The following is a 20,371-nucleotide window of genomic DNA, read 5'->3' as shown; positions in this document are numbered from 1 at the left end:
AAATATGAATTTGATTCAAATATTTATCTCAAAAGGTATAAGGATCTTATGCTAGTTCTAGTCCTTTATGTTGATGATCTCTTTATTATTGGAGATGATGAAATGATTAGCAAATGCAAGAAAGATTTAATTACTGAATTTGAGATGAACGATCTTGGTTTAATGCACTACTTCCTTGGATTAGAAATTTGGCAAAAATCTGATGAGATCTTTATTAGTCAAGGTAAATATGCTCTAGATATTCTTAAGAAGTTTGGTATGCTTGATTGTAAGTCAAGTATGACTTCTATGGAATCTAATCTGAAGAAACTTCAAGAAATTGTTGTTGATTCAGAATTAATTGATTGCAATCCTTATAGGCAAATTATTGGTTCTCTCATGTATCTTGTCAATACAAGGCCTGATATATGCTATGCTGTTAATACTCTAAGTCAGTTTATGAGCAAGCCACGAAAATTTGACTACATTGCAGCTAAACATATTCTGAGATATGTCAGGAGATCTTTACAATTCAGGTTGAGGTTCTCTTGTTGTAATGATTTGCAACTTCATGGGTTCTCAGATTCTAATTGGGCTGGTTGCATTGTGGATAGGAAGAGTGCCTTAGGCTTTTGTTTCAATCTTGGGTCAGCTATGATTTCTTGGTGCAGCAGGAAGCAAAATTCTGTGGCTCAAAGTACAGCTGAAGCAGAATATGTGGCAGCTTGTTCAGCATTCCAAGAAGTTCTATAGCTTTGAAATCTTCTCAGTGGATTATTTGGAATATCTTGTGAATCTACTACAAACTTCTGTGATAATCAGAGTTGCATAAAGATTTCTATAAATCCAGTTTTTCATGACAGGTCTAAGCATATCACAATTAAGTATCACTATTTAAGGGACATGGTACTTCAAAAGGTCGTAGAGCTGAATTATATCAGCACTGATGAACGGATTGCTAATATTCTCACCAAGCCTCTATCAAAGGTGAAATTTTCTTATTTTAGAGATAAGCTAGGCATGGTCAATCTTGAGACTTAAATGGAACCAAGTCTTATTTTTGTAAGTCTTATTATGATCGTGTTTGTGTCTGAACTATTAATTTTGTAAGATCAGCTATGATAACTCTTCCACTATGTTATAGTGAGCATCATGTTGAGAGTCCATGATGTCATCATGTTGCGAGATTCCACGATGAGAGTTGGAGGTCATGTTTTGAGATTTCATGATAGATCACGTTGAGAGAGTCTATGACTATAGGCTTAGCTGTAAGTCTTACAAATGTTCATGTTGAGTGATTCCATGATTGTTAGTCATGAAGAAATTACTCAATTTTCCTACGAAAAGATTTCATTGGGCTATTGTGTTGAACATGTGAATGGTTACATGTCTTGTCACACAATTTCATAATTGCTAAAGAGGAAGTGTTAAAATTATTAGCATTATATTAAATTTTATGGATTTATTTTTATTGTGCTATTGCTAATCTGAATTATTTATACTACACCTTATTGGACAAGGATTATGCTTCACAATTTGCAGCACTACTTTAGTTATCTACAGGTGTCAAATTATATATTATTGGAGAAAAGTCTTCCCCAATGATGTTGGGTCATTTGATTTCAATCGGTCCCTGGGAAAGCTCCATTTGATAACTGAAGTATTGAGCTGGGAGTTTTTTCAAAGGGCAACCGTTTATGTTTTCCCATGGGACATAATGTAACTTCATCCATTATGGCAGCATTTTTATTGTTGACTTGTCTTATGTTCAGGTTTCCTCCATAAGCTACGATGAGTCATTATTCCAACTTGAACGGTGAACGCTTGAATGGTAATAACATTGCTAAACGTTATTCAAAATGCCACCTCAGATCCGTCATCTTCCATGGATCACCACGTCTCATTCTTGAGTACTGATTGAGCAAAAAAATATACAATGTATCATTTGTACTAAATATCTCTCTCTGAACATTCAGTGTGCGGTAGAACTTCTGGGACTCGTAATTATATGTTTCATGCTTTCTTGAGTACAAGTATACGATTTTCTTCATGATCGATCCGGACTTAAAGATTGAAAGCTTGTGATTTCTGATAGCTATCGATTGAGGATTGTTCTCAATTCATAATTTTCTTTCTCTATTATTATCAGTGATATTCATATCACTTGGATTCTGTAATTGCAACACTTATGATTTCTTCAATAAAGTTTGGTTTTGTTGGGGCTGGGTTATTTCCCTATGAGAAGGGGGTTTTCCCCAGGGTAATTCTTTGTGGAGTGCTTATTGTTTGCATTTCTGGTTCTAGTTTTAACATCCATGGCCTAGTAAAGATATCAGTTTTTCCCCCATCAACCATTCATAAAAACTTTACAACCTTGTGTAAAGGTTCTGGCACCTAGATATTAAAATTAAAATAAATCAGCAACTTGTAGTATAAGAAAATTATATAATAAATCATCAACTGAAGTTTGAAAACTGACATTCATAGTCTCCACCATCATCTTGGTAAATTTATCATCAAAAGTGGCCTTCATGACCACCTTTGCTTTATGATTCCTAGCTAGCATAAGGACTCTTCAACCATAATTGACATGTAGCTTTAGTCAATTAGTTGTGATCGTATCACATACCAGCTTATAGAAAGTGCTGTTTTCGAAAATCATTGGGATGGCCTACTTAATAGATTCCGTTTGTTCTTTCAACTAAGAAATGTAATCTGTTTATTCAAGAGTTAGCAAAATACTTTATTAATCCTGCTTTAGTGATGAATCACAATTTTGGTAAAAGTATATATATACGTAGGTGCATATATAGGAGATTGCTGAGCTTCCTCATCCTTGATCACAGTTTCTAAGTTATTCTTTAAAAAAAAAAAAATTGATGATTTGTCAATTCATGTCATTTAAAATTTTGATTCCTTTAATATTATTGTATATTCTAAGATGCATATCACCATAAGCCAGACACAGAATATGCATAAACCTTTCAATATTAAGAAAATGTTGCTAGATAATGAATGTGTATTAATTTATGGGAATCTGTGATACACATTCACTGTTTTCCTTCTAAATCAATATATAGTTGGAAGAACTTTAAACATTTAGAATCAAGTTCACGAGCTCTTATCCTAAACATTTTGGCAGAATTCTGCTTTAGAAAAAATATTGACATTTCTGTTTTATGGATTGATTGAAAAATAGCAAGCTCTCACTACTAGATTGTTTCATTCAAAAAAGATGAGGCTCGGGAGAAAATAGCCAGTAAAGTATATCAACCTTCAGTTCTTTGTTATAAGACACTTGAAACTATCAACATAGCTCACATTATAAGTTCCCACTTGAAGAAGATAGAAGATGGCAAAACTGCTTAAATAATACAATCATGATAACAAATCCAATTATCAGTTCCACTGACTCCAAAACTGGAGCATCAGTTTAGTTATTACTAGTTACATAGTATGATAAAAGACAGATCATCAATGCACCTGCTTTCAACTGCTGCCAATCGGTCAAGAAGCTCATTTACATCTTTAATCTTTAGGCCACCAGACATTACTCTTTGCCTTTGATGCAAAACCTGAATTAGCAACAAATTTTCTTCGATTAGCTTAAGCTAAAAATGTCCAGATATGCAAACTCTATTGACAAGAATTTGAAGAACAGTATTTTCACATGTAATCATCCTTTGATTCCCCTCTCACAAGGGAAGTAAAATGTAATATTCTGCATCTCCTCCTACACTGAGCCAATTTAGCCATACACAAATATGAAAGAATAATAGCTTCAGGAAAGTCAAAATTTCAAGCTGTGAAGTTAAAAGTTTACTCTCATTGATGCCAATAAAAGAATAGTACGCCAGTTCTAGAAACAATACTCAATATCAACGTTTAATCAGCCTTGAATTGGAGGATAGCAGAAGATTTGAACTTTGACCAATGAATCTATAGAATTTTTGACTGTTTTATCATAATGTTTTAACCATGTTACCTCTCCCTTTTGAGGCAATACTTCTTATCACCTACTGTTGCTTGCTTTGATACATCATTCTCTGTTTAAGATCTTTACATTTATAAACAAATGCATTTTAATCTTATGAACAAGAAAGTAAAGAACCAACCTAAATTCCTAAGTCCATAACTAAAAACTTAAGGTCTCAAAGCATAGAAAGCTAAAATATTTGTAAAGGTTGCAAAAAAGTTGAAAAGCGCAACCTTAAATGCCCCTTGTTTGTTATAGTGCCACTTTTCTCCCCTACAAAATCTGAAATTGCTCCTCTAAAACCTAACTTGACATGATAGTCCTTTTTAGGCATTCATCATACTGACATATAGTTCATTGAGGGCCCGTTTGGTTTGTCGATTTGAATAAGAATTGGCATTTGTAATACTGTTTGGGTGCGTAAAATAGGAATTGGAATTGGAAAAATTTAGAATTTAGTATCCCCATTTATCCTTACATCCATGATTTGGTATTCCATCTAAATACGTGGAATTGCTCCAATTCCCACTCTAATTCCAATTTGACAAAAAATGAGTATTGGATATTAATTGAAATCAAAAAAAATTGAAGTCCACTTTCCATCTCGAGAAGGTCAGGGTTCGATCTTGGGTCGATCACGGAGAAGGGCTTCATACTGGTTGTCAATCTTCATTGCAGGTGACTGGGTTTTTTTTCCTTTCATCTGAAGCGATTTCCTGTTCTCTCGATATCATTATTAAAATTACTTTGTTTCGCCTTTTCATGGATTGTTGTTTCGAGTGGAAGTTGAGCATCCCAAAGACCGTGTACAGAGCTCTAAAATGCATTCTTCAACTGCTCAGTGAAATTGAAAAACTATGCAGGCAACGCAAAAATTTGTTGATTATTTAATGAATTTCTGAGGCCTCAATGGTCACATCAATTTTGAAAGCAAGTAGCAATCATTTACATTTATAGCCAAATGGCAGTTTCATGTGCTTTCCTGCCAATTTTACTGTCAACTGTGCAGCTACCAAGTACTCAGAAGTGTTATGACAATCGATGCATGGAGAGATGCTATTTTGGAGTATTCGTTGGTATGGAAAGGTCTTCATTTCTTTCTCCCCGCACAATTATAGAGGGTTAGTATAAATCTATGCTCATTTCTAATTGGGATGATCGATTGTAGCTGCAAAAAAGGGTTCTTTCAGAAATTGGAAGCAAACAGTATGGCGAGATTTACCTGAACACCTGATGGTGAGAAAGCTTGAATTCCTTCCAGTGGACTGTTGCTTTGGTTTTAGGAGTTTTTGCAGGGGATGGAATGATCGGAGGAGTGGAAGGATGATCTCCTGCCTGAGTATTATTGGTTTTCACTCTATGACAAAGGGCCTTTATCTTTTCAGAAATACTATCTTGGATGTTTGAACTGTTCAGATTTTTTTGGGTTTCAACCAAACATGTCATGAGTAAGAAATTCAGAATATCAAATTTTGTTGGATTTGAACCAAACGGTCCCAAATCAAATTCTCAAAACCATAATCTAGATTTTAACTTCCAAAATCCCAAATCTAGGATTCCGAATGCCAACTCTCAAATTGTATTCCAGCAACCAAACGGGCCCTGAATTCTTAAAACACAACAATAGAGTCAACAAGAGAGTCAAAAAAATTTATATTTAAATTTAATTATATCCATAATCCATTGTCAAATGTCATAGAAATGAATAAAATATATATTCACAATCCACGTATCTTGAAATATATAGCAATAATAGGCAATAGGTCAAAAAAAAAATCTGCCAACTTGTGCAATTACTGAATATTCAATAGACATCTCTAACTATCAATTGAAGCAGTTGTTACTCAATCCTGCATTACACACAATAGATACACATGATTTTATAAGATAGTTCAACCTCTCTAGAAGATCATTTCGAACCAATGTTGCCCATAAATGCATTTCCGCCATAAATGCACTTTTGGAAACCATCCAGGAAACTTGGGTACAGTCAACAGATATCCACAGAATGGCTGGGGGCAGCAAAGCCATCCCTTGACCATCCTGCGGAGGCAAAGTGTAAGATAATAAATTAACCTTGTGTGGGCCCCACATCTCAAGGCCCCTAAATAAAAAAATATGTTATTACTATTATCAAATCTTAAGCATATGACCTAGAAAATAAAATCATGTATTGCCTGCAATTGTGTATACCTTAGCCCAAGTGAACAGAGTTTTGCCGGAGTTGATAATCATTTTCTCTTACTGCTGTTAGAATGTAAAAAGAGTCATCTGTGAATCCTAGAAGTCTTTAGTGAAAATCTGCAGATTGAGAGTGTAAATCTGAGCAGTACTTAGTATTCTCAGACCAAATCTTAGCGGAAGCAAAAGACTATCTTTGTTTTCATTTTGGCTTTTAAGTTTAAGACTTTGAGTCTTCTAACATTATATGATACATTGATGCAATTGCAATTGAATCTTGACATATGATATGATATGTTAAGTCCTTAACTTTTCATTTTATCGAAACTTGCAACCTTTGCACACTTTGATATATGATATGACACTTCTCATTGTTTCAATGAACTATAATAGAAATTTGAGGTCTCATTTGATTCATTTGATGCTATCCTATATTCTTATTCTATAATGATTCAATTGAATTCATTTGATGCTATGTTCTATGCTGATTCAATGAATGGTCATTGATTTTAAATTTATACATGTTATTATATTGCTTTAATGAATGCTACAATATATTTGAAGATATATATAAGTCATGAAGATATTTGATTTCAGATTTCCCTATATATATATATATATATATATATATATATATATATATATATATATATATATATATATATATATATATATATATATATATATATATATGTATCTACATATATATGGTCATCCCATGCCATCCCCTATTCTAGGGGAAAACATTGTGGGAACCCGTTTCCCTTCCCCCTATCCTAGAAACTTGGGATAACATAGTTTTTTACATGATATGCTTGTATTGCACTTAAAGATCGATAACATTGATGCTCAACATGTAGCCATCAAGTCACCTAAGATATCCAAAACATAAACAATTAAGGTTAGTAACAGCAATAAATTGTGATAAAAAATACTTTAAATCAACTTGTCCAAAATTATTGAAGTACAAGCTTTTCTAAACCTATTAAGAATTCCATCTTTCATTCAACCAACTTGTTGAAAACTATTAAACTGAAATTCTTAAAGACAATCGTCACTAATTGGAATCTCGGATAATATAAGATAAGATAAATATATTAATGTACAACAAGAGACAAGAAACGAGTCTAAGGGACTGAAACGCATACAAGGCCGCAGTCAACGATAGGAGCACCAAACAGTGTTCGTGGAAAGAACAAAATAGGAAAGCAAAAAGAAAGAACAAGAAAACCCTAAGACCTCAAAGGTGAGAAGTAGTCCAGAACCAGCGTGTGGCCCAAGGCATGGGTGAACCCTAGGTCGCCTAAAGGAGCAGCTAAAAAGAGGATGATGATGTCGAGTGTACCCTCTGTGAGGTCTCACAAATCTGGTGTATTCTAAAGAATAGCCAAGAGACCTCTTTGTCCCCTAGGCAGGAGACCCAAGAGACCTCTTTGTCCCCTGGGCAGGAGACCCAAGAGAGGAGGTGATAAGTTGATCTAGAGTCTATCTCTATCTCAGTGGGAACTGAAGCTCAAGAGTCAATCACAAAGTTGTGTGGCCTTCTCCAGGATGGGCTCATACTCCCTCTGAACAAACAGATAACCTCCCCCTGATCTCATAGTTGATGGGGAAATGAAAAACAAAATGGGTCTCTGAATCCACCTCCCCAAGAGGGCAAAGGCAGCAAATCCTATCTCCTCTGTCAATTTGATGGTCAGTATGGATGCATACCTGATGCGAGCCCACCCTAAAGGAACCCAAGGAGATGCGAATGGCACAAGTCTAGCAGAGTAGAAGGCCATCCTCGAATGGAAACCTCCCAAAGGGGATTACTCCACATTGTGATGATATATTGTCTATAGATGTCGATCCGGACGTGCTTATTCAACTCCTGCCGAGACAGGAGGGGGTGAGCGGGGGTATCCAAGGAGAACTGGAAGGGGGGGAAGGGATCAATCGCAATCCCAATCGAACCAAGAAGAGCAAAGGCTTGGGCGAACAAACAACAAGCCCAACCAGCTGGGCCAGACCCCGCAATCGTCGCAAAAGAGCAATAAGCCAAGTAAGAGTATTTGTGACGACCCTCAAGGAGTCCGCAAAGCCCTGAAGCCAATGGAGAAACCAAATCAAATCAAATCAAAGATAGTCGCGAGCCTGAAGGGGTGGGCAACGAACCTAGCCAAGATGACGGTGATTCAAAATGAACAAAATGGTCAAGGCGCTAAAAGTGGCATATCATGCATATGTTATCCGCCAAATCTAAACGAACAAAGACTATGATTGGCAATGACCACTATATTGATAAAACATTGGTTAAAAGATTCATTTTGCAAGTTGTGATTAAAGAAGGAAGAAATCGGATGTAGAAGACAATGCGTGTGAAAAGCTCGATGAAATAAAAGGTTACAAGGCAAAACATCATAATGATGTTGACCATATTTGAAGACCAATACATCTGCATTAGTAGAAGTAGTCAAATCTCAATATTTATATTTGATAATCTTACGTTGCGATATACAGCATATCCAATGATAAGGGACTCCATTCACAATAACAAAAACAGCAATAGCAAACATGGAATTCACCAATGGGAAACAAGAAAAGGCGAGACCCATGGATCGAATGGGAAATAAGAAAAAGAGCGCAATAAAATGAGGGCAAACAAATATAACCCTACCAACCAGATTGGGGCAAAACAAAAAGAAAATAATAAAAAAAGTCAACAATGTGACATAAGAAAGGAAGTATTGAAAAGTCAAGGAAATGTTGTGGTAACCTATACACCAGCATGACAAGTTTGAAGAAATCACCCATAGGGATATGGCCAGTGGGTAATCATGCCCAGGTCCGTACAAACCAGTGGGCCACATATGCAGTTTTCACGTATATATTAGCATAGTGAAGTTCTTTGTCGTTAATATCATACATAGCATAATGGGGAAAAGTAATGTTGTTAGTGTGATTCATTACCAAAGTCATCTTGATTCAAGAAGTGGGTATAAAACCACACAACCCGAGTACAAAGAGGAGAAATACTATCGTGGTAGAGGGAGGAGAATTGGAATACCTTACTGCTAATAATACATCTAATAGGGGCATCAGTTTAGATAAAGTCATAAGATGAACACATCAGTAATGACGAGGACAATCAAGGATGTTGATGTACAGATAAGTATTTAGTATCCTTAAGTATTACATATATCTACTCATTGTAATCTCTCTCTTATTTGTATTTCTATATGTACTATAAGAGCTATTTGTCTTGATCTTTTTCTCTCTGGGGATGTTCTTGTAGGAAAAGGAAGATTGATATCAAAATCAAAGGGACTCTGACACTTCATCAAAGGCAACATTGGATGAGGAGCTTAGAAGATTGATATTCAAAGGGAGTATGAAAATCCATTAGTGTGATTACATAATTTTAATGGGACTGCCCCCTGTGTACATCATGAGGAAGTGACGACTTCCAAATGATTATCACTTGTATTTGTTAAAGTTATTGGAAGGTGACAATCTTACAATAGCTTAATCTTCTATTATGATGGATATCTTATGATGTCTAAGTAGATCATGATAGGTTACATCTTGCATGGTGGATTAAGTTCCTTAAACAGACTATGAATGCTCATATGGTAAGAATTATTGAGGATACATGTGCACACACCTTATGAAAATTTTGAGTATTAGGTGAATGTCATGCAACTTAATGTTCAGGAGACAATCACTCGAAGTACTTGGTGGATATCATGTGACTTGATGTTCAAAAAGCCATTAATCAAAGTACTTGGTGAATGTCACACATCTTGACGTTCAGGAAGCCATTACTCAGAGTACTTGGTGAATATCATGTGACTTGATATTTTGAGGCCATTACTCTTGATATCATGAGACGATATATGATGGTGAATATCTTCTGATCAAGGATATTGTTAAACATGCCATTTTTTATATTATGTTGAGGTAATATCATATCTTGTCTTTATCCTCCATAGCTAAGAGGGAGTGTTGATGTTTTGTAGCTTTAGTCGGATAAATTCTATATTGAAGATATATATAATGTGAGATATAATATACATATATATACCTAAAATACTATTATTAAAGAAATCATTTGTAGTCGTTAACGGTTGAAACCTGATTAGAGATCGGGCATGAAGGGGTACCATTTCATGAGACATACCCATGAACATGCATGTCTGTCACTCATGGATATGTCTAGATCTCATTATAATGCAGATCTGATTCTAAGGAAAGACATCGAAATCAATATATGTTCTGCCCTTAGGTGTTCGGTGACTACAATTATCAGATTCAGAATTACAAATCAATATCGAGTATCCATATTGAATTGTCATTTCATACACATTTGCAGCGATCCTCCTACTTTAACACAAATCCTTGCTAAGGAACACCTTGGAGAGCAGTGGAAAAAAATGACCCCTTTCCTTGAGAGCGCAAAGGTGATTAGCAACAAATTTGAACTGAAGGACTGAAGCACAATCAAGGATAAGCCCACTGCGGCCCAAATAGTCCCCCAAAAAAGCAGCAGCCACCAAAGGGTCCTGCTATAACTGTGGAAGATCATAGACTCTTAAGGTTGAGCTTTTTGAACCTCCCAGTGCATTTTTCAAAGATTTTGGACTGCACAAGAGCCTTAATAACTGCCAATGGAGGACCACTATTATTATTAGTATTACCACAAACGGAGGCCCAGGAATTAAGATGTTTCTCTATTTCGCATTTGAGGCTACCCTGTAAAGAAGCCAATTCAAAATGCATTGCTTTGAGCTCCAAGATGTTAAAACGCTTGGTGCTAGCCTGTTCAATGTTATCATTATAATGGTGCGAAGTTCTGAGTTTTCAGAAACTAAAATCAAAACTCTTCCTATAAGTTCAGTCATTGAAACCTTCAAGTTGCCAATTTTGACATGTGAATCAGCAAATCCTGTAAAGATGCATCTACAAAATGTTTCCTCTTATATGTCTAGAGAAGTGTCAAGCAAGCAGGATCAAAGGAGGGGGCCATCAACAGCAGACTCCATGGGCAGCTCCCCATAGGACCAGCTAGGAAGAGACAATAGGTAGCATCAGCAAGATGCACGACCAAAACTAACACACGAAGGACAACAACAGCAGAAGGAAATGACAGAAACCATGCGAGGGAAGGACAAGGGGTAATGAAGCAGACCAAGAAGGCCAAAGAAAACAAATAAAGGAAATAAAGGTGTGGGGGGAGAAAGGATGAGGACAGGATGCAGAAAAGGCAAGCGCGAGAGGAAGGAAGAAAGATAACGCAAGAAGGGAAGTGGGGCGAAGAGAAACGGAAAGCGAAGACAACAAGCCTAGCGAAGGAGAGGTAGAGGGCCGAAGAATAAAAAACTGCAGAGCATGGAGGAGAGGACATCCCGAAGAAGAGATCACGTGATGAAAGCAACACTCAATAAGAGCGATAATGCTGAGAACGGACAAGCAAACAAGAATAAAAAAGAACAAACACGAGAAAACGCAAACACAAACACACACGGCCAACGCAAAGAGGAGAGCTTATGCGTGGAACCAGAATGTGAAGCCATCGCAAGTAGAGCTCATGAAAGAGAAAATGTGAGGAGAGCCATGGACCCATAGAACAAAATCAAAAGTTGCAAGATTAAACAATACAATTACGTCGTTGTTATATACATCAAAACTGTACGGCCTGGATGAGTCTATTAAAAATTATCTAAATATAAAATAACATCAGAATTTCATCCCTTTAGTGTTATTTATATTCTTGTTAATTTCATTTCCATTATTTTATCAAATTTCAAGCATTGCCATTCATTTTTTTCCAAATATAACAAAAAAAATTCAAAAAAACCCTTGAAAATACAAAAAAATGTATTGCCAAAAAAAAACTCAATAAGAAACCATGCAAAAATCAGAAATTGTGTGGTTAAACGGTTGGGAATCTTTTAGAGGTATTAGAGCTAAATGTCTTCCCAATCTATTGGGTTATAGCAGATTTGGTATAACAGAGATTTGTAATCATGGTATCTTTACTAGATGATGAAATTTGGTTTATGGGAAATTTCAATGTAGGTGGGAAGCTAGACGATATATATCAGCCCAAACAAACTCTTCTCAACACCTTGGGGGAAGTGGAGAATTATTTGAGCCAAATTGACCAAGTGTCTTCTAAATTAACACATATAGCTATTACTCGATTATTGCAATCCTTGGATAATATTAAATCATTGAGACATCCACATTAAGAGATGAGACTTGTAGTTATCTAGTGCATCACCAAAGTTATGAGGATGACAACTCCTAATGAACCTTATGACCACCATAATATGGAAGAGCTACTCCAAATTATGGTAGCAAGCTTCAAGAGATTGGATGATATCAAAAGTCATTATGATAAGAAGATCAACTACTTGAAATATTTGCAAAATTCAGATTTGAAAACATTATGTTAACCATTGATTGTGAAGAAACGACTCGTGAAATGTTTCATATATTTTGGAATGTTATTGATAAGGCTCATCCTGGAAGCGTCATCACTTCTATTAATATTTTGTATTGCGGCTCCTTATGCTGGTCATGCTATGACTTATGAATAATCTCTCTTTCTAAGAGGAAGTGTTGAAGTTCATGTAGCTTCAAGGGAATTATACCTCTGATGATTTTCGTGAGCTTCTCTGAAAGATATTTGTAATAATGAACTACAATTTTGCTCTTTGTTCATTTTTGGACCTGGTTCAATAGCTTCATATTCTTGTGGTGATTTTTGTCTAAGTCTCAACTGGGCTCAAACTGCGAAAAATTTCTAACTCCTATTCTTTGCATCTTCGGGTTGTGCAATGATTTACCTTACTCTCTTGTTGTCCATTTGCATTCAAAGGATTTCATATTTGATGACCACGTGTGCTGACATGGCACCATGAACATCTATCTCTTAGGTTGTTTCATCAATGGTTTGGTTTCTTTATCATGGTAATCGGTTTTGGTGTCACTGGTTCTTTTCATAAAGGCATCAGTTCCTTCATTTGTGTGTTGTGTATGATTCATAACCATTGTCGCTTGGCAATCTAGTGACAGTCCTCAATGTTGTGGCATTGATTCAATTCATTGCAGTTTAGACAAAAAGCTTGGATAGAACGTTATGACATCTCCTTTATATAATATTTCATAGTTTTGGTAGTCTTTAGAGTTTATTTTGTAATTAAATTGTATGTGGACTTTTCATTTTCATGTGGACTCATCATTTTCATTTCCAAGGGATACACTGGTGACCCTTGGGGTCCATCAGATTTTGTATAAACTCCAATTCCCAACAGAATGGATCACTTTTTGGCTTGCAAAATCTGTTGTCAAATTTTATTGTTTTCAATTAAATCACAATACCGCAGGTTTCACACCAAGTATTGTAGTCCAAATTCATGATTCGGATCATTTGGTGAAGAATAAAATAAGGGAAGAGCAACTCTGAAATTGAATTAGGGTTCTGAGGCAATAAGATAAGTTAGATAACCATTGCGGACTCATTCTCGGCATTCTATGATTCATATCTACAGAAGCAAGTTAATTTCCAACAGCAAATCAGCAAATCAGATTTTCTTAGTATGAAAATCCTTAGTGAATAGTCATTGGAGGAAATCTACACAGGGTTTCCATTTGTGAATGATAGATCTTCATTGCAGGCAGAATTACACTTAAAGTTGGTTACAACAATCAGAGATCAGATATATTATATGATTGCAGATCTGGGCCTCTTATCGACATATTTTATTTTGGGTATTAAATTGGCATCTATTTTGGAGAAGACTTCACAAGATCAGAGAATTTAGTTTCAGATTTAACGATCAGAATTTGGCGCAGTTCTCATACAATTTAGGCATCTTTACTTGGGTTGTACAGCTCCAGGCAGACTCTGTGTCCATCTCCAGCTAGGACATTGAGAATAGCAGCAGCAGGCTTAATAAAAAATCAGAGAATCGTGGACTCCCAACCAACCAGTGATAGTATAGGACAAAATCAGAAGTTGCAAGATTAAACAATCCAATCACACTGCTGTTATATATATCAGAATTATACAGCCTGGTACAGGCATGTTTGAAATTATCTATTAATAAAAAAAGACAAAACTTACTCCCCTTAATGTGATTTATATTGTTGTTAATTTCTTTTCCATCATTTTATCAAATTCAAGCATTGCAATTCATCTTCTCCAAAAAAACAAAATAATAATAATAAAACCCTTGAAAATACAAAAAAATTAAATATTGCAAAAAAAAACTTTGCCAGAAACCAAGCGAAAATTAGAAATTCAGTTGTTAGACAGTTGGGGATCTTTCAGGCTTCCTAGTGATACCTCTATTTGCTTGGTAAGTTCAAACATAAATGTTTCATTTGCACTTGGCATTTTGATCTCATAAGGCAGCAAAGTGTGCAACAAATGTGAAGCTGTAGGATAAGTTGACAAAGCAGACATTGGCAGTAATGTCTGCAATGGACATGATGAACAAGCCAAAGAAGTGTTTGCTACTTCCTCCAATTCATAATCACTCTGCATAATCTGAGACAGAACTTGATCATCACCTTGAATTTGCATGAAAGGACTTCTATTGATCATCATTAGGGTTTGCAAAGAATAGACTTCATCTTCTTGTTCCTCTCCTAAATCTGGCCAGCTGATCAAGCTCCCCATGTGGTTGAGCTAGACGGTATAATACTAGCATTTTAGTGTTATCTCTATGGGAGATGATCATATCTGCTAACCTGCATTCTATGCAAGCATCTGTTGTTGCTACCCATGGTTTCCCTAGGATGATAGGATATCCTCCCAAAGTAGATTTAGGAGATACAATCATGAACTCAGCAGGGTACTCCCATGAGTGCAAAGTGACTACAAGATCCTCAATAATTCCATTTGCTTTGACAGTAGAACTGTCAGCTAACTGTAGGATAGTAGAAGTCGGCCTCAAGTTGGTAAGGTTATGTTGTTCAATTATATCTTTAGACATAACATTGATGAAAGCTCCCAAATCAATTAGGGTATTCTTGACTAAGGTATCATTGATAGTTACTCCCACTAACGGCCTACCAGGATCAGCATACTTAGATGCAATTACTTTTCTTACCATTATATCTACTAGTTCACCCAATACATGAACTATTTGTGGGTCTTTCTTCTTCCTCACTGACTTCTTCAAACAAGCATCCCTTGTTACATCTATGATTGCTTGGAATAAGGGTATTTTAACACACACATGCTATAGAAGTGGAACAAGGTGGACTATGTCTCATTCATAACTTCACACCATATCTTCTCCTAAATTTTCTCTGTACTATCAAGCATGGTAGTAGTTAGGAAGATATACGTCTTCCAACTATTTCGAAAGAATCTTATGTAGAAGCAATCTATTGCTCATAACCATGCCGCCTTATTCTTCCCTTGCTGCCTATTGGCTTTTTCAAAATACCTGCCACATCTTAATGAAGAATTTATTCCATCACAGTACCCCAAGACTTATTCAATTGGATGCATCAAAACGGTCAGTACGATTCATGCAAATTCATTAATATTTAAAATACAAACAAGTAACACAATCATTCGTGAGAATATATTTATATTGCATTCATAAATATTATAGTTTTTGTCAAAAAGGACATCAAATATAATCAGATAGTTTACATCATGATTTAGCAAAACGGTATAAAACCACATCGTTCATAGGCTTTAAACAGTGAAACAGAGACCAGACCAGCATAAGATTATAAAATAAAAAGACATAAATGGGGCTCATCGAGTCTTACATGAAAATATCATCCCGAGCTTTTCAAAAACTTGCTGGGGAGCTTTTGAGTTACTCACCCCACATGTTGACTCGAGTATTTGCAAGCCATACAAAAAAAAGCCTAATTTTTAATCTATGTATAGTCCAGTTTTAGCCATTCTAAAGGGACCAAGTTTTAATCCCAGGGGCCAGTGGTGAAAGAAAAAACAACTTTAAATACTACTGTCCTCAAGACCGAACCTGATACTAAAGCAATAGAAGAAAGAATGGAACAGAGAACATAATGTTACAATTATGTCTTTGCTGGGATGATCACTTTCGAGGAGTAAGGCCGCTGCACCGCACAACCCCACGGAAACGTGAAACCGAAAAGGTATGGCTCTCGTCTTAATTGAAGAGATTATGTCATGTTGGTGAATTAAAGAGCACCTCCCATTCATAGCTCTAATAACACAAGAATAGAGCAATTCGGGAAAATATACCCCGAAGAATTTCTTGTGGCCTATTTTTTGTAAATTTGAACAAATTTATTAAAAACGAAATACATTAAGCAGTATAAATTTACAGATAGTATTCCCTAAAACTTCCTATAATATGTACATAAGCCTGTCAGATTCTTCAAAAATATATATATAAATATTACAACGGTTTTACTAAGAAATTGTCTCCAAATTTAAAATTTTCCCGGACTACCAAGACTGGAAGATCTATACGTCAAAATCACCCAAAGGTTTTGATGGCTATGTAACTCAATTGAAAATATGAAAGCATCCAAAGAGCAAACATTCGCCTTACGTTCCCTCCAGGAAGTGAAAAAAATGCGTTTTTTAAAACTTTCCCTAACAATTCACACCTCGGCTGAAATCATGGGAAAATTGCCCGCGTTGGCGCCAGCTTTGGCTCCGCCTTTCCGCCAATTGATGAGCTTGTGAGCGTCGGGAGAGTCCTTGGAGAGGCCAAGAGCCTCCGTCAAACATTTCGCAAGTTGAGCTTCCTTGAGCTTATATGCGCTCCGCTCTCTGTCCAACTGAGGCAAAATAAGCCGAATTGCGCTGAAATACTCACCGCCCTTGTAAACATGCTCCAGGAACGTCCGCACATGCTTTCGTTTCATCGTACCCTTTTTACTTCGCGCGATTGCCTCCAGCATCTCGCACAGCGTGCTGAAATTTACCGTTGAATCTGTCATTTCGGCCTTCCGAGAGCTGCTGGTTCTTCTGTGGCTAAATTGCAGGAGAATTTTCCGACAAATCACCAGTCATTCAAGAAAATAGTATTCCGTAGCTTTAAGGTGTGTACCATTTAAATTTTAAAAAACCTCGAGTGTGTCTCTTTCATGGGTTCACGGCTTTGAACTAAGCATAGAATGGAATGAAAGGAATGAAATGAAATGGAAGATTTTAATAATATCCACAAGGTTAAGGTAGTCTATGGGACCCACACTAGAAACCCTCTAAGGCAAGAAACCTTCCAAGGTAAGCGAGAAACTAATTTAGCTATAGACTTTTGTTTAACTTGTCTCTTCATTTTGTTGTTTTGTTGACTTTAAAAAGACTTTTGACACTGTCCCTAGAGACAAGTTTTGGCTCAAGATGACAGAACTGGGAATTCCTATGCATCTCAAAGCTATTGTTCATAGGATGTACAAAGAGGTGAAAGTCAAAATCAAAACTTCAAATGGCATTTCAGAATGTTTTAGGAGCGATATCAGGGTCAAACAGGGTTGCCCTTTATCTCCTACTTTGTTTGGTTTATATATTGACAAACTAGAAGAGTGGTTAAACATGCAAAAGGGTGAAGGCATTTAGCTAAGTGAATTTGTTATAAAGTTGCTCCTATATGCGGACAATCTCATTTTGATTGCCAAATTTGCCTGTGGTTTGAAAGATCGTCTATCTTCTCTTGAGAGCTTTTGCAGAATGGTGGGGATGCAAGTCAATATCAGCAAGACTAAGGTTATGATTTTCTCTAATAATAAAAAACAGCATCAACATGAGCTTTATTACAACGGAAGTGTTCTTGAAGAAGTTGTGGAGTATAAATACCTTGGCATCGATTTCAACAAAAAACTAAGTTGGTCTAGTTGTAGGCATAAAAGGACATTAGGTGGGTGGAAGGCTTTTTATGCTCTTCAGAACAAGTGTCGTGAAGTGGAGTTGAGGGATTGGAAAACTATCAAAACCTTGTTCGGTCTTCTTGTGTTGTCGGTTGTTCTTTACGAGTGTGAATTATGGACCAGCAACACTACTATAGCACAATGGAAACAAATCGAAGGAATGCAAAAGCGTATGATCACAAGCAAGTTTAAAATCAAAAGCATTGTTCCATATGATATCATACTAAGTGAAATGGGGGTTGCTCCTATCGAGGCACTTGTTATGGCTTGCCTTTTAAGCTATCTAAAAAGAATCGAAAAAATGGAAGAGGATAGATGACCTAAAGTTCTCTTTAGTGATACACTATGTAAGCGAAAAAGGACATGGATGCAACAAAACATCAAATGGATGAGTAAATGGAATATTCAATTCAATATGTGCCCCACAAATAATAAAGAAATAAAGGTCTTTGTTATGGAGAAATTCTACAAGAGAAATTAGGGAAGTGAGATCGGGAGGAAGAAAATATTTTATATAAATGAGTTCAACCCCACTTGTGATCAACTCCAAAAAGCGTACATAGGAGCCAACATTTCTTAAAGGGCTAAAATTCTTATTGCTCAGTTGAGAACCAACTCTCACCAACTTTTTTGTGAGACCAAGCGTTGGAAGAGGCCAAAGGAGGCTTGGGAAGAGAGAATTTGTAGATTATGCAATTCTAGGAAAGTAAAAACTGAACAACACTTTATTTTAGAATGTGAGGCCTACAAGGACAACAGAGATAAATTTGCGGATACTATATGTGACAGTTCTTGGCATAACCTATTCAACGAAGAGTACATTGAGCAATTGGGTGGGCTCATCATCATCCTACACAAGAAATGAACGGAGCTACTTCAGTCTGCTTAAGTTGTCTTGTTGTCCCACTGGTTGTTTTTAGCCTCGCAGATGTTAAAATTTTATCTATCTATCTATCAATCATTGAATTTTAATCAAAGTCATTGTTCTCTTCACTTGATTCTCCTCAAATAAGTAGTTCAAGTCTTTGTTCTCTAATAACTTTGCATACCTCAATCTGATGTCATTGTATATCGGGCATTCCTTGACAAAGTGGTGCTCCATCTTTACCACCCCCATATTACAAAATAAACAAATTATGTCTTTGCACTCTTCTTTTGGAACCTATCATCTACCCATTCCACATCTCAAATTTTTTGTTCTTCATGTTCTCTAGCATCCTGATGATGGATCATGTAGTATGATCTAAAACATTAATGGTAAAAAACTGCACACAATCAAATCCAAAAATTATAACTCATGGTGTGAACTAGTTCTGATTTGCGCTATCAACATTCTTGATCTCCAATTAATAGGTTCCCTTATATAGGTCTTTTCATCATGACTAGAAGTGGGATTAAATTATTTAGTGTAGTAGGGTTTTTTTCGCCCCTTGTGTATTGTCCATATGATATTGCAAAATTTTTCCATGACATACTTCTGTATTTCCTTATTACTATCCAGACAAGTATGGATGTTAACATCCCATTTTCACATCCACTTGTCATTTTGCTTCATCCATGTGCCTTTTCACCTAACAAATTTTTCATCCATGACAAGCTTGGGCCAATGATGTTCGTCCAAACCTTGGTTTTTCTTCAAATAACTTAGCATTTGAACCAATGCGACAACTTCTAACAGAAAAGAACCCACCTCAACCAATAAGATCTCATAGGGTATCGTAGTTTTGACTTTGATATTGCATGTAATGAAGTGTTTTTAAATTCTTCCTACTTGTCATCATTTGTGTTCGGGCATACTACTGCCCCAAACTTCACACCCATACAAAATCACCGGAGTGACCAGCAAACCAAGAAGAGTTTTTATGGTCATCCAATCCCATAATTTTGTGTTCCTACACCTGTTTTGCAGAGAATATAATGCATTCCAACCTCCTTGAATCCTTTTTTATCTACATGTATCCCAATTGAGTTTGTTTTTTAAATCTATACCCAAGTATTTGTACTCTTTCACAATCTCTAGCAGATTACCCTCAAACAAGAACTTGTCCACCATATTCCTATTATTTTTCAACGAGAAGATCATAACTTTGGTTTTGCTCCTATTCACTTGCATTCCCACCTCTTGGCAAAAACTTTCTAGTGCTTTCAAGTGTTCTTTCAAACCCTTGGTCATCTTAGCAAGTATGATGAGATTGTCCACATATAGGAGTAGTCATATCAAAAAAATGGGCCAGCTGCACCCCCTCACTATTGGTCTTGTTTATTCATTCTTCTAATTTGTCAAAGTAAAGCCCAAACAAGGTTGGAGATAGAAGACACCCCTGTTTAACCCCAATGTTGTTGTCAAAATCTTCGGAT

At 36.1% G+C, this 20,371-nt stretch overlaps 1 protein-coding gene across 1 annotated transcript in view; it reads right to left on the bottom strand.

Moving 5' to 3' along the window:
• ATLIG4 (DNA ligase IV) overlaps positions 1 to 17,263 on the bottom strand; it is a 247,221-nt gene extending 229,958 nt beyond the window's left edge. Inside the window, exons 1-2 of the mRNA XM_089830934.1 lie at positions 16,751 to 17,263; positions 3,463 to 3,554 (exon numbers count right to left, since the gene is read on the bottom strand). Coding sequence (XP_089687060.1) covers positions 3,463 to 3,554; positions 16,751 to 17,086 — 428 coding nt within the window. The 5' untranslated portion in view covers positions 17,087 to 17,263. The remainder of the gene's footprint in view (positions 1 to 3,462; positions 3,555 to 16,750) is intronic.
• Between the last annotated feature and the right edge of the window lie 3,108 nt (positions 17,264 to 20,371).

This window comes from Cupressus sempervirens, chromosome 5, assembly GCF_028749045.1.
Source record: "Cupressus sempervirens isolate cs-2001-9-10 chromosome 5, ASM2874904v1, whole genome shotgun sequence".
Classification (NCBI taxonomy): domain Eukaryota; kingdom Viridiplantae; phylum Streptophyta; class Pinopsida; order Cupressales; family Cupressaceae; genus Cupressus; species Cupressus sempervirens.
The sequence above is the reverse complement of the archived record's forward strand: the minus strand, read 5'-3'. Positions and strand labels throughout refer to the sequence as shown.